General features: G+C 34.8%; 3 protein-coding genes across 4 annotated transcripts in view; all 3 read right to left on the reverse strand.

The window, feature by feature from the left end:
- LOC110370403 (bumetanide-sensitive sodium-(potassium)-chloride cotransporter) overlaps positions 1 to 8,576 on the reverse strand; it is a 29,343-nt gene extending 20,767 nt beyond the window's left edge. The window contains exon 1 of one of the 2 annotated variants that reach the window (XM_064038857.1): positions 8,238 to 8,576. The gene's annotated coding sequence lies outside the window, so the exon portion shown is untranslated. The remainder of the gene's footprint in view (positions 1 to 8,237) is intronic. The other variant, XM_064038858.1, reaches the window with a different exon arrangement.
- A 3,089-nt stretch (positions 8,577 to 11,665) lies between these two features.
- LOC110370413 (small ribosomal subunit protein uS19) lies at positions 11,666 to 13,277 on the reverse strand. Its single transcript, XM_021326200.3, has 4 exons — positions 13,139 to 13,277; positions 12,899 to 12,984; positions 12,436 to 12,658; positions 11,666 to 11,869 (listed from the first exon to the last, which is right to left on the reverse strand). Exons 1-4 carry the CDS (start codon positions 13,145 to 13,147, stop codon positions 11,744 to 11,746), a joined length of 444 nt encoding a protein of 147 aa, XP_021181875.1. The 5' UTR covers positions 13,148 to 13,277; the 3' UTR covers positions 11,666 to 11,743.
- Positions 13,278 to 13,646: 369 nt separating this feature from the next.
- LOC110370418 (tRNA-uridine aminocarboxypropyltransferase 2) lies at positions 13,647 to 14,922 on the reverse strand. The gene is made up of 2 exons (XM_021326206.3): positions 14,588 to 14,922; positions 13,647 to 14,370 (listed from the first exon to the last, which is right to left on the reverse strand). The coding sequence occupies exons 1-2, from the start codon at positions 14,677 to 14,679 to the stop codon at positions 13,698 to 13,700; spliced, it is 765 nt and encodes a 254-aa protein (XP_021181881.3). The 5' UTR covers positions 14,680 to 14,922; the 3' UTR covers positions 13,647 to 13,697.
- Positions 14,923 to 15,570: the final 648 nt, after the last annotated feature.

Consider the following 15,570-nt stretch of genomic DNA (forward strand, 5'->3'; position numbering starts at 1 on the left):
TGTCGTATGTACTACGAGCTTTTTGACTATAAGTCCAACATTGACCGATATTCCATCTCACTTTTCCCTATGATTTTTATGATTATTTTTGGCTCTTAAGACTTATTTTCACGTTATTTTGTGCAATATTTTCATTAACACGATACTCTTATTGAGTAATTAGTAAACTGTGCCTCCATCTTGATCGTAATTGATTGACCGACCGCTCATGCGGTCAAGTGATGCATGGGTGTGATGTCATTATTTTTTATGCCTTTATTTAAGTAATTTTATATTATAGACATTATCTGCTCGTTTTAGCTTCAAAAACGGGCTTTGAAAGTTAAAAACGCCTACCAAATAACGTCCTCCAAGTACTTAACCACTAATTACTTACACTTCAATGAACCCTTCGACTGGATGTACCCATACAAAGTAATACAACGGAATCTCCACATCTTTTATTTGACACGGCGAACAAGTTCCAAGTTCCAGCTAAGGCTGTAGTCAGTTTTGGCCGGTTTCGGCCGGTTGCGGGGAAACACAGCCAGCAGACACATGCTAAGGCCGTAGAAGCGTCACGTGACTAAAAGCCTCGAGGCACGTGACAGAAAACGTTTCGAAGGACCAACGCGTTTTGAATAACTTAAAGCGCTTTATAATTGCTGTTAATTCGCGAAGTCAAATTACTGCATTCATATTTGACTAAGAGATCTTTTTTAACTTCTTTTACCATAGTGAGATATCTAAGTTAGCATGTTGATAATTAGTAGCTCGGTACGGTAAATGTATCTTAGAATTTCGGACTGGTCTTTCTGCTAGCTTAACGCAAAGTCTAAGCAAGCTTCTTTTTTGCAATAACTTAGTTAATTATGCAAAATATATGTATAAACTAGCAATTTTAATAAAATGTGGGACAACGTAAATTGAGCACTTTCATTGAATGTTGTAGCTACTCTCTTGATACTAATAAATAATAATTATGCAGATAATTGGAAATGTTGACACGCAATAAGGATTATAAAGTTCAGTTTTCTGACTGTCTAAGTATAGAGTCAGAATACCGAGAAATTGTACTTAGTTACATGGACGTCCATTTATTGTCTGCGTACCAATTATTGCACCCAGAGTTTTTTTAATAGCGGATCTGTCCTTTTAACTTTAATATAAATAACTGAGGATTCTATTCCCTATTTTACTTCTTTATTCATATAAGGAATACATAAAATATTTAAATATGCCATTACTTGCTTGCAATTTTTCTGGGTGTCCCATTTTACAACTTATCGACAAACGGAACTTGTTTAAAGTACAAAGTCACTTAAAAAAAAAAAAACAAAAAAAGATTTATCGTAAATGCTTGTATTGCAAACAAAAAGACATATTTGGTTGTTCGATAATTTGTAACATCATCAAGGTACAAGATGACCTTTGCAGTAACACTTGTTTGCCAAAAGGGAGCGTTTTACACCTCACTTTTACGTACTTAAGTTGAAGCTAAGTCAAGTGTCCACATAGCATTGTTTGTTCAATTAGATCAGAATATTGCGAAACAGTAGTCTTTTAAGTAAATTCTTAGAGATCACAGCTTACTGCTAAGTTATATACATAAATACACCCGTACTGTGTTCCACAGTAAATATTGCGCGATTTAACACATCCCTTTTGTGTTTTAATGTTTACGAAATTGGGTAAGAAGTATAATTAGAACCCTTTGTCTGACCAAATTGGGTAGCTTTTAAAGTCCAAAGGTATTCCAAAGTATTTGGTCCAAACTTTAGGTTGAGTAACCTTATATTTTTCAGGCGCCTTGTTTAGACGGAGGCAGGTACTCCTGTGAGTAGCGCAAACCTATGTTAGAACTTTTTCTTGCTCGCATATCAAAGTGGTGAAAATAGTATAATAACATTTTCTTAACATTTGTAATGATTTGGTAGGTAGTAAGTGAAAGGTAAGGGCGAGGGCTAAATTAGTGATCTAATTCGGATCGGGCAAACTGTAAACATTCACGTAGCAGTGGCGTCTCATGTACCTACTGAAAGGGATATTTTTGGCGGCAAACCAAAGATTACGACATCTTCCGCCATCGTAGAACATTGATTGTTTACAGGACTTTTTGGAAACCTAAATACTAGTGTAAAATTCTAAACTGAATTTATAAAAAGACAGAAAACCAATAACTTTCATAACTCGCTACGAACTTTTGATACGCGCTTTGTAGACTTTTCCATAGAGGAAAACGTCATTATACATGGTATTTTTTCTAAAAAAAACGCAGTACGTAGGTACAAGAATGCGCATAATTCACTCTATGGAATTGTAGTGTAACCTCCGCTATTGTTGCAGGTTCAAATTAAAAAAATATGTTGCATGTGACTCGTGCACAATTTTGTACATACGCAGGTACATAATATACTAGCTATGTATATGTATATGCAAGAGTTTTATATAAAAGCATGTTACTATAATGAAAATAATGTTTAATGACCGATCGTTTGACAATAGTTATCTCTCGGCCGTGGCAATGTATTTTTGCGCCGACCATTTTCAAAATGAAACTATTTACATAAATTATAGTCGCATCAAATACATATGGTTTCGGTTTAGAACAGATTGTAGTTGATATTTGACTTTATTTACAATTTGAATTTATTTATTTCTGGGTATTAGAAACAATTGTTGGCCAAACCTTTGTAGGATCAGTAAGATAATAATTGACAAAGACAAGGTTTCTACCGTACCTACTTAAAATATTTGTCTAAGAAGACACAGATTTAGTTTATTCGACAAGCATTTTTGGATAATGATTTCTAAATCGTCTTCTTGTAATATTCAGGTGTAATATGTACTTATATGATGGCCGCTGTGTCATCGGATGCAGTTTCTCTATTAAAAAATCTTAAGTCTGAGTAATTACACCTGAGTCATAAAAAGATCACAAAACGACTGCTGAAGGTAGCCTATCTGAATTATCTTTTTTATTATGGACATAAACATTGAGACAGCGATAACATATTTCAAGATGTACCTAGTTACAGACAGTTAGATGCTACAAAGACGGGTGTTTATTACTCTCAAATGACAATAAATATACATTCTCACGTTTTTGTCTGTATATTTTACAGTATTATATTAGATTCTTTTGTTCTTAAAATGTAAGATAAATATGTGGAATAGCATCGCTGCTACAGGCAATTATCAAATCAAATCGTCAAATAACTTTATTTGCAGGCCCATAGATATATAACTTAAAGACCAACATATTATATTGTACAAAATTGTTTTTATATAAAAACTAATTGTTATTTTATAATTGTTTTTATATAAAAATTTAAAACTATGTTAGTAGCACTTCACTAGCACTATGTCGCTGAATTATAAGAGTAGAGGATTTTTTACTGTAGTAGGCTTTACTCTACTTTAACTTAAAAATACATAAGAATCTGTGTTAAGGTCACATACATTTTTCAGTAAAATTGGGCATGTTCCAATTGCCATGACATGCCATAGGTAAACAATTTGCAAAATATCTGCCAAAGTAACTGCACTGCCACTATAACTCTTCCTGAAAATCACCCGCTCGTTCCTTGAGATGGCAATCAATCATTTGCTTTCTCAGTAAAAGATATGGGGCTTCTCGAAGAGGACACCTTGTCTATTCATTACAAGATTAATTATTCTAATTCGTTAGAAGGTAGGTAATAACATTATCCATTGCCTTAGTCACATAAAGATAGTTTTCCTTTAGTGATTAATGTAGGTTTTATTTCGCTATAAAAGGCATAAAGATTATTTACCGAGAAAATATAACTCACGCCTACCTACTTATATCTGCCTAACTAGCTGAACAAAATGTTGGAACGGGACTTTCTGCGTTTGCTATCTAGGTAAAACCTAAATGCAGGTTTTTGATAGGCTAAGCTTTTTAGAGCCAAATAATAAAGGTAGGTGCTTTATTCTGAATTTAAACATAGAACCGGTCACCACACAGTGGGAATGGAGTCGGTAACTAACTTTGATACTGATGGTACCTGTTGATCTGCCTGCTCATAGCGGTTGATGAGGACAGATATACAACGGTAAACTGCTGCTTCACAATGCAAAGGGTATTATTGTTGTACATTCGTGGGAAAATGCATTAATTTGCATTTTATTACGACATATTTAAACATAGAGTGCATAGAATTAGACTAGGCAACACATCATCATCATCATCGTCCTGCCCTTATCCCAATTTTATTTGGGGTCGGCGCAGCATGTTTTCTTCTTCCATACTCTTCTATCTGCCGTCATCTCACAAGTAACATTCTTTCTTACCATATCTACTTTCACACACTCCATCCATCCATCCATAATTACGTACAACGGAGTAATTAGTAACCTGTGCCTAAAGCGATCTTAACCTATGCCAAAAACAATTTCATTACAAGACCTAAGGTCCACTGAACTTCTCAAAAATCACCCTCTAAATTGACTTCAGCTATTTTTTACACGAAACAAGGTCAAAATTATGCATTATGCTATAGCGATGACGTAGGCAGGGTGCGGCCACGCTGCGAGGGTAATCAAGTAATAGGACGTCTGATGAAGACAATAATACCTATCTACGACACTTCATCCATTGTATATAAAGATATGTATCTTTGGATGTATGTACAAAGCCATCGATCGACTGTAAGCGGTTGCATTTTGTAGGTCACTAACGTGTTGCTGAATTTCACGAGTTGTGTGTGTGTTGAAATGACGATTAAAAGATTTATGGTTGCCCGAGAAAAATTGGAAATCTCAGAGTATTGTTTAAAAACTGTAACTGAAAAGAACTTATGACGAAGTTGGCTCCTCATATTGAAAGCGCGTAGGTATACTTAATCAGTTTTTTTTTTTACTTAGCATTATCACAGATTACCTTAATAGTTACCTAAAGTTTTAGTTAATAGTCCGCTCTTACGAATTTTAAAGATCGCTTCAGTTAGAACCACACCTGGCTTTACCTATAACGCAGGAAGTAGACAAATACCTGTTGCATGAATTTGTTGGAAAAAATCCATTACTCAGAGTATTTTTTGGCTCTTCGTTTTCCTGTGTCAAGTCCACTAAGTATTGTGCAGAGAAAATTAGAACTAACGATAATCATAGTATGAACATTATATTTATGAATGAACAAATGTTTAAATTAACATTTGCCCGCTCTATTCCTGATTATTTGGAATTTGAATCTCTTTGATCATGGCGTCAATTGATTTACATTATACGATTGATTTATTTAATCCGAAATAGTAGGTAAATTAAAACTATATTTTTGCAGTTATATTTCATAGATCTATATCATAAATGATCTACGCATCAGTATTTACCAGAATTTGCCTTCCGTCTGGTTTTTGAATCATTCTTTTCAATGAATCATGGTAGTTCCCTTTTCAGTAAACGACGTAATTTTTCACTCTTTTGAAAACAATACGAAGGTTCGTCTAATTACGTCAAGAGATCAATGAGAGAGCAATGAATCACGCAGCGACGTAGCCACGGCCTACGGTTTACTACATATTTTCAGTAACGACTTCTGACGTATATTTATCGACCTTTGTAGCATTGGTATTTTCGTTTTATTTACCTTAACGAAACATGTGTTATTGGTACTTTGTTTATTACAACATTAAGTTATTGTAGTTATAATTATGTCGCGAATAAATTGGGTTTTCAGCTGCCGTTTGAAATGCAGATGGTTTCATAGCGGTTTGCTATAATAAAGTGCGTTTGGTTCCCATCAATTTTGGCTGATGTGTAGTTACATCAAGGGAAGTTGGATTGTAAAGTGACGTCAGCCATTCGATTGTGTTATGTTTTCCGTATATACTAACCCTGACTTTGATAGCTACGTAGGTACATCATCCGCGCAGTACCTAGTCAAAAATTACGAGGAATCAACGTCATATAATGACTGAACGTGGCTACAACTTATATGTAGTATTTTCCAAAAAACGGCTGATTCAAACAAAGGACAATGCTCATGAAGTATGAGAAAAAAACCCAGGCCCGGCGCAAAAGAAATGTAACTCAAAATATAGGTAAAAATAAGTAATTAAATATTACATAGGGGGCATCATCGAAATCAGTGGCTATATGTGTGAAATTGCTATTCGAATTTTAACATCTGCGGTACATTGCTACTCAAGATTTTAGAGAATTATAGTGTTTTATGTCAATAGAATTTAGAGGGTACGATGGGGTTGATATATCCATGTGGATAAAAACTCCGAATTAAATAAAGAAATGAAAAAAAAAAAAGATTTTAGAGGTAACATAATGTATTAGTAAAAGGAACAGCAAACAGATACAGTTGTGGTTTAAGAGTGTACATAATGACATGTTTATAGCCACTATTCTACCTACTTTTACTAGATAATAGGATGATATAACAAAAACAGGATATGCATGTACTTTTCATTTTAATAATAACGCTTAAAAGTCATCGATTCTTTATTTCTAACACGACGAGATCCAAAAATGTTGCGGGATGCGCGAACTGTTCCTCATGTCTAGTCCACCCTAAAGTAATGTAAAACGCTCATGACGCGATGACGTGGGCGCTGCAGCTTGTACTTCGGTATTGATTTATCTTTTCGGAGAAGCTTATTACTTGCCATATTACTTATTTGTTGTTTCAGATAACACTTTAATTAAACTATAAGCCCCAGCTGCTCATGTTACCCCTTTAAAAAATCAAATAGCATTGATTTCGATGATGCCTCCTATGCAGTATTTCATTACTTATTATTACCTATAATTTGAGTTACTTTTCGTTTGCGCCGGGCTTGGGTTTTTTTTGAGCATTGTCCTTTAAATTCCAAATCTGCAATCAATTAAATATAAGTAAGTAGGCAAGCTTAGATTCAAAAGATGGATGGATGGATGCTAACCAGCTATTTCTAATAACCAATTAAAATTTTTCAATCAGTCATAAGAAAAAACATAAATCAGTAAAATATTTTAATTAAACCAAGTGCGTAAAGTATGTAGATAATCTTTAGAACCTATTGTTATAAGTAGTTGTTGCATTGTTTTATTTTCTTATCATACTCCTTATCACTTACCAACAGACATGAAGGGAATGATTAGAATTTAAGGGATTAAATTAACTTGCTCACTTTTCTTTTAAAGCACTGGTACATACTCAGCTAGACTGAAAGCCGACCCCAACATAGTTGGGAAAAGGGCTCGGAGGATGACTTTTCTTGGAAAATGCCGGGAAAATGTATTAAAAAAAATAATGAATGATATTCTACAAATCGGATAGGGCATTCCTTAGCTACGAATCGATCTTTTTAGCTACGGTCGAACAAAGATATTTTATATTGAGGATACTTATTGGAAGTCTCAATTTTTTCTTTCTCTACAGCTAGTGTACATATTATCATCAACGCCTAGTTTATAGACACTTCTTAATTATTTATTTAATTAATCCTACGCCATTAACAGAGTAATAATGTCACCCATATATTGTCATTTAGCGTCTCATTTATCTTAATGTGTCGATTTTCTTTGAAGATAACATTCGACGTGAAATAAAACCATCTTAAACAGTATGTAAATAAATAAGTAAGTTTTTGCACCAGAAAATAAATGCTATTTAGACTAACTAACATTATAAAGCTGAAGTAAAAATAGTCACGTTCTGAAACTATGGACTTTTTTTCAGTGTTTTTGTAGTGTAATTAATTGAGGAAGCCTCATAGACTGTTTATTAAAAAAAATGTTTGTCATTTTAATCTTCTCTTTTTAATTGTGTAAATGTGTATTTAGGCTTGTTGGTGTCATGTATCTTAAGAACTACCGGCATAAAAATGACACAAGATTTCAGTCCCAGTTGACAATGTTTGCTTTCTAAATAGTTCTATAAAATTAAAAAATAGATTAAGGATTTTTGGGTCCTTTATTATATAGGTACCTTTTGATATTTTAATGAATTGTAATAAAAGTTAAGAGCTCTATCAATGAGCAATTATCTGAATTTAAATTTAGTGACCTATGGAAATCCCCTATAGACGCAACTAGTTGCAAAACAGGTTTGTTTTTCTAAGGCAGTATTTTTTTTGTTGAAAAAATAAGTAAACATCAAATAAAATAGTGAAACAAATCAGCTGTTTCAATACCGGTGTGTTTGTTACTGAGTTACAACTGTATAACAAATAATCGTAAAGCAAACTGATAAAAAGATTTAGGTACTGAGTCTGAGCACACTGTATTTATTTTTTCCTTACCTTAAAATGTTTGCAGTGAAGAAAAATGTCCTTCCGAAAATACTTAATTAAATAGTTATCACTGTTTAATTCACTAATGCACACTGAGTTTATAGTCACTTAAATATATAAAGTTATTATGCAAATAATATTGTACATTAATATTTTTGTGTTAGTTAAAATTTTCTAAAATAATTTTGTACGTAAGCGCGAGTGTTCGTCGTGTTTCGCGAGGCGGAAAATCGCGATGGCGCGTGTGCCCAGTCGCACCGCACCGCTCGACCAGAGCCCGCGAAGCCTCTGCTACGAGTTTTTATAAACACACCAACTTCAAGCGCCCTTACGAACGGCAGTTTTTAATTACCTACTACAATTATTCGTTCTAGTTAGGACCTGATTTCTGCCAGTTCCAGCGCCCGATGGAGCCCGCCGAACTTACGAGTATGCCGCTTACTTTGTTTATGTATGTGTTTATTTTTAGTCAATACCGAATATTATTTACATTGGAACACCAAAGTGAATCGACTATAAAATATGCTCATACCTATGTCTTCACGGATATAACTCGCAGCTTCCCGAGCTTTATCTTGCTCATAAATCTTACGCTCAACAAATTTTCGGTAATCCGCCTACCTACCTCATGCTCATAAAAGCCAATAAACATTGAGTATCAATAAAGTACGAATATTGTTCAGTACGTTGCAGTTACTATGATAAAGCATCATGTGTAAATTGTACCTAGGCAGAAATATAAGCTCAATTATGAAGCTTTAAAAAGCTTTTTTCTTTCTTTCTTTCTATAAGTTTGAGTTTTATGTAGATTCAGTTTCGGCAACCTTACCTAAAGGTTGTCTTTAGCATTTTTCCTTTACATTGAAAGAAACCTGTTCAGGGCCTGGCTCTTTAAGTGGCCGATGACCATTCTTAAGAGGTCTGAAAGACATTATTGTCCAAGTACCTAAACGTTTTTCAACACAGAGGAGGCCAATGAGTTTCTTGTAGACTTGTAGCTTAACCGTGTAGGTGTTGGTTCTCTACCTTAACGTAAGCAAGCGCTTATTCTTATTACCCACTTTGCTCGCATTTAGCCAACAGCGGTTAATATCTCATGGGCGGGCGGGCGCGAGTGCGTTGTTAACTGCACGCAACTGTTGAACTTGATTTTGACATTTTCAATTCATTAACTTTTGCACCGAGTCAATCAAGGGCAAAGAAACCCCCTTGCAAATATAGGTAGGTTTTTTGAAAACCTATGCACAAACAGCAAACAGCACCTGGTGGGATGAAAATTCGACGTGACTGGATTCATATGGATTGACTGTGGCTAGAGTAGCATTTTTTTAAAGAGCTTAATATGACAGACGAGATTTAGTAAAAAAAATAATTGCATCAATAGTAAAGATTGATTTAGAATAAAAAATTGAGGTGAATAGCAAAAGCTGTACCTAAATAGAATAGGTAGGTACCCCAGTACCTTGATGATAAATCTAAGAGCACCTACGTAAGTAGCCGCTTGCGGAATAACTGCTTTGAAGCGGATAGGTGTAGTATTAACCTGCATTAACATTTGAAACGCTATTAATGTTTTATTTACTTCTGAATATTAATAATTGAGTAGAATAATCATATCGATATGAATATCAAGCCGTGACGGAGATGTATGAGTAAGTAAAGCGAGGAGAATATAGAACGCAAGAAAAACTAAACTACATAATGTAGGTAGGACTTATGTACCTAGGTACCAATCTACGTTACGTTCTTCGATAGGCTAGTGGAAATAATGATTGAAAGAACCTCCTGAACCTGTTTCATGTTGTTTACAGAGGTACAATCATGAATAAAGACGTGACTAATTAAGATATACGACATACAAATTAATTGCAAGATCATTTCACTAGCGTGCCTCAGCGATGAAGTCAGATAGTCAGCTGGCTGAACTGCCGTCAACTGGAAATTAATAATTAATGACGGTATTGTCATATGACTCGTTACGAGAACTAGACATTTTGGGTATCTACGAGTATATAATCGCAATTTTCATTTGCTTCAGCAAGTTTTTTTTTCAGGACATTCTGGAACTGTAGTAACTACCTACTGACAATGACATTAACAACCCTACAGTGTGAAGGGGCAAAGAATAAAGACGCAACATTTTTGATTATTGAATTTAAGCAATAGCGTCTACGTAACAGAAAATCTCTCCCTGTGATGCTGACCACCAAACGAACACCTTTCAACAAAGTAAACTAATATCCAGGTAATCGTTAAAGTTAGTAGGTACATAGTTTATTTTATTAGCCCAGAACTCGTAAACTGTTCAAATATAATTACCTACAGGTTGCTTCTACTTCAAGATAAATTCAAACGCTTATAGGTCGAGGTGAATATTACAAAACGTAAGTATGTTCAAATGATTCGTAAGTCCATTTAGGGTGTTGGTTGTCGAGACAAAAAAGGGTCAGTCGTCAAACAAACGGTTGGCGCGATGATGTGGCGTGGCACGGCCGGGGATCGTCGGCCCGAAGCGGATCGCTCCGGTTTCAGCCAGTTTCATGATGTCCAGCCAAGCACGATGTGCCATGCTGACGGGTAATGCACTTCTATTAACCCCAGCAATGTGGTTACACGTCACAGGCAGCCTTTTAATTGATACCAAGAGTTATAAAATTAGCAACAAGTCTGTATGCGCCTTAATTTTGAGGTCAGAAATTTTCTTTTTAGAATACTTTCTTTACTTTTTTTGTATATTTTACAAAGTGGTTTTGTGTTTGCTAATTTTTGTACAGTCAGCAAGAAAACAACACAAGAATCTCTAATGCAAGAGTGTTCAGGGACAGCAGGTGTATGTGATTCTCTATTATGATGCGGCAATGGCTTTTTGTTGCTGACCTTACCATTTACTTTTAGGGCTTTCCTATTTGCAGTAAATCGGTATACTTACTAGACCATTAATCTTGTAAATAATGTTCACTGTACCGTTTTATTGCTGTTTATCGATTTTTAGTAAAGGATAGCTTTCTGACTAATTAATGGCTTTTTCTGAAGCCACAATTCACTTGCACTATTTATTATTTGGGTTTAGTAAGCTGTGGTAACAGTGATGGTGTGTCTACTGGCTAAGATCTGTACTTTTTCTCCTACTATTCACTGCCACCACCAATATGCACAATCATTTTAGCTATATAGATTGTGCATATTATGTAATTTTTGCAATAATTCTCATAGAATGAATGTCATAAACCCATCAGCCTCAAGCAATACTTACGAATCATTTGTTTTCATACATGCACAGTGCACATTTGAAAATTATTTAATAATGCACAATCCTATCTAAACCTCATAGTGTATCATAGATAAGACAACTTTCTATTTGGTGTAATGTATCAAAAAGTGCAACCAATGGAAGTATTAATGTAGAATGTAGAGGTATAATTAATAAAAAGCAGATATTGCCACACAAGATACTTTTATTGTACACTTGTGTACATTTTTTGTTTTAGACTTAAGCCTAGGTGTTGGTCAGCGCACTACTTGAGTGGGATGAACCGGGAGCTGTGGGTGGCACCGATACCGGGCCTACCGTGCTTGACAGGCTTGTATGTGACTGAGAACTCGCCGAGGTAGTGGCCGATCATCTCAGGCTTGATTTCAACCTGGAAACAATATTATGTTCTTGTTAATACAATGATTAAATTATCATTAACATTAACTACTAGTTTTTATTAAAAAATTGTATTGATTTGTCTGCTATCTGTGTATTTGACCATAAATGAACTTGTCTATCAGATAGGAAATAAGGAACTTGTTGTCCGGAATTGAGGTTAAATAGGCAGCCAATTAAAATCATGTTCATTAATTCTAGTTGTGAAATTGACAGACACAGAATAACAATATTCACTTACAATACACTCCACCCCCTGAACAATTTTCTCTAGCTACATCTCAAAATCCCAATTTCTATTTTTAAGAAATTCACAGTAGTTTACATCAAATAAATCACCTTAAACTATCATAAACAGAGGAACTGATATACATTGCTTCTTCACAAGTCAATAAAAGTTTATTATTATGTATGTATTTAAAGTCTTTTCAAGTAAAGATATTTTGTATTGTATCTATTGTTATAATCTTTATATGTTTATAAGTACATAATAGTATTTATATGCTCAGTCGCCTAAAAAAAAGGAATTAATAATTAATTAATAAAATATGAACAAACCTGGTTAAAAGTCTTGCCGTTGTAGATACCAACAATGGATCCAACCATCTCGGGAACAATGATCATGTTCCTCAAATGTGTCTTAACAATCTCGGGCTTCTCATTTGGCGGGGCCTCCTTCTTGGCGCGGCGCAGTTTCTTCACCAGCGCCATCGGCTTGCGCTTCAGGCCGCGGGCGAATCGCCTGCGAGCGCGGGCGTGCATCAACTCCATGAGTTGCTCACTGGAAGCAGAATTTACATTTTGAGGTTATGTTCGAAACTTTGTAGTGTTCAGAAGTTTATCAGTCAGTCAAAAATATCATAAACTGTGATGAAAATAGGTCATGTTAAGATGCCAGCTTCTCAAAATTAGGGAAATAAGTAGCGAATCCACCGCTAACATGGGAGTTTCCTCACTGAACTCTCTAACTTGTAATACAGATTCTATGCATGTAATTTTTGCCGGGTAAATAGATACTTACTTGGGCATATCCAGAAGCTGATCAAGGTCGACACCTCGGAAGGTAAACTTCCTGAAGGTACGCTTTTTCTTGAGAGTTTCATCGACCTGTAAAACGTAAACATTGTGTCTCACTTCGGGAAAATAACACTAGGGCACAATCCTTTAATAACACCAATATATAGCACCACCACTGTAACTTAGATTTTCTGAATGATTACGGCAATAAATGTAGATTAAATTCATAAAATAATTTACAAACCTCAGCCATGTTTCCGATTTGTTTGACAGAACCGAAAGAAAAGGAAAGAAACTAGAACGGACGTCAAAGTGACAGCGAGTTTTTGTTGCTATTTACAAAAATGTTAATACGAAATCTGATACAAGGCTTTTAATCTCGCCTTATGAACAAAGAGCACATATAACTTGATAATCATTTCAAAAATAAAATTAAAGTGTAGTATGTAAATAACCATAGTGACAAGTAACTTAGTAAAGCGGGAATCTTTTTTTTGGTTTGTTGAAACTGCTCAAACAAGTTGCAAAATTGTTTTACTGTTAGATAGTAAGACTATGGCCCCAGTAAAAGAGGCTATATTTTATTCGGGTACGGGAAGAAGTTCCCCCGAGGCTCGAGTAAACCACGGGAAACAGCTAGCTCGCGAACATAGAAACAATAGGTGGATGAGCAGTAAGAGGGATATTAAATAAATTCTAATATGATGAAGATATGTAGGATAAAAATAAAAAAACGAAATGAAAAACGAGAATGGTAATAATTGGCTTTATTAAACCAATTCTTTTATTAAAAATATATCAAGTCATGCTTGGTCGATTATTTCTTCATTTGTAGATCTTAACAATTTTGATAATCTCTTACCAATCAATTTTGGGTAAGTTTTTGTTTTGATAAGAAACTCTTTAGACTGATGAGTTACTGCTCCATTTTCTAACTGATATTTGCATAAAGCGTGCAATGGTTGCAATAATAACTCTGTGTACATTGGATCCTTTTCTAGTTGCGATAAAGCTTCAGCAGCTGTCTCAAGAGTGCTCAGACAGCCTTCTGTAGGCTGTGTCCTAATAATATAACTACTTGTATTGCTTGTCATCAATTTAACTTGTTTCAAATTATGTAGAATAGGACAGGATGCATATATTGCTTTAGCCTGAGGCCAAGTACCATCTATCAATACAAGGTTGTAACAATCAGTATCATTTTCCAGGTCTCTTATATCTATGGCAGTTTTGCTTGGATAAAGTAGGAGTGTGTTTGGTTGCTTAAGTAATGTTTCCAAATTTTCATGTCTGGGTTGTGGAAACTTTTTTCCTTTAAATATAAGGCACTTGTTAGCGGCTAGACCTAGTTGTAGCATTGGAGCGGTTCGGAGACATCTCTTTTCTTCGGCTGGGTGCTGGAGGAGTATGACGGTGCTGCGAGGATTCAGCTTTTCAGGTGGTAATGCTGAACACCAACAAACCACCGCTGGTCTTCTGAAAATGAATGACAGCTGTTTTTAATAAGATCTACTACAGGTTAAAAAATCTATTTATTGACTTGGGAATGCTGTGTAATATTAGGAATGTTCTTTTTTCAAACTCTCATTTTGGACATTGCTTTATCAGTAATGAACCTGGAAAAACATTTAGTTAACATTAAATAGGCCAATAGGCAATAATTAAAACTATCAGGAATGTTTTGTTTACTTACTTGCAATCTTCACAAAGTTTGCGCATTACGGGAGGATCCGCGGGAATATTAGACAGATCATCCCAGACATCCAGCTCTCCTAGCTCTTCCATCTTCACTACAATATGTTGAAAATTTGTCTAAAGAACACAAACTCAATATTATGTTTTATCATCTATCACTTCTCTTACTAATACGTTAGATAATGTTATTAATTAAGAAGGAAGGCGTTCTTTATATTGAAACTTCACTTTTCATTATGTTCTATATCGATTACTAATTCAAGTAATTGATAAATCAAATAAAAATCTATCTTTCCATTCATTACACCAACCAGCCCCGTCCCATATTGACACAGCTGGACAGCTGATGACAATGACAGCTTCACTTTAATGTTGTCATGTCATTGTCAAGATAACTCCGGAAGCGGTTAAAGGTAAAACCACATTTGATACAGGATATCATACCGGTTGTATAATGTGTGTGACTAATTTTTATTTGAACTGAAATCGTGTCGAATTCGTGGAGTAAGTTTCATGAACATACTTAAAATATGGTTGAAACTTCATTTACCAAATTTGTGATTTGTTTCAATACAACAAAGAGTCACTTTTCTCATTCTACGAACTCAATATGTTATGGTCCACATTAGTTTTTGCTAGTTTTGACGGTTTTGACCAGGACTAATATGATAGACGCAAGTTTCTCATAACATTTTTGTAGGCTGGGTGGTGATAAATATGTTGTTTGGTCTTAGATTTTGTATGTCTTCAGGATTCACGTTGATAACAAAGAAATCTGGTTAAAACATATCAAATTCACAGTGGTAAAAAAATAGATAACTTTAAAAAATGCGTTCGATAAATTACGTATGAAGTTACGTGTAAAATTATTACGAACACCATGAATCTAAAACCAAAAAATTTAGGTTCCGTAGCTATACAAACTCCCTGAAAAAAGTAAATTGAAATCAAAACTTCTCTGAAGATAAGAGATGGCGCTGC

This window comes from Helicoverpa armigera, chromosome 17, assembly GCF_030705265.1.
Source record: "Helicoverpa armigera isolate CAAS_96S chromosome 17, ASM3070526v1, whole genome shotgun sequence".
NCBI lineage: Eukaryota > Metazoa > Arthropoda > Insecta > Lepidoptera > Noctuidae > Helicoverpa > Helicoverpa armigera.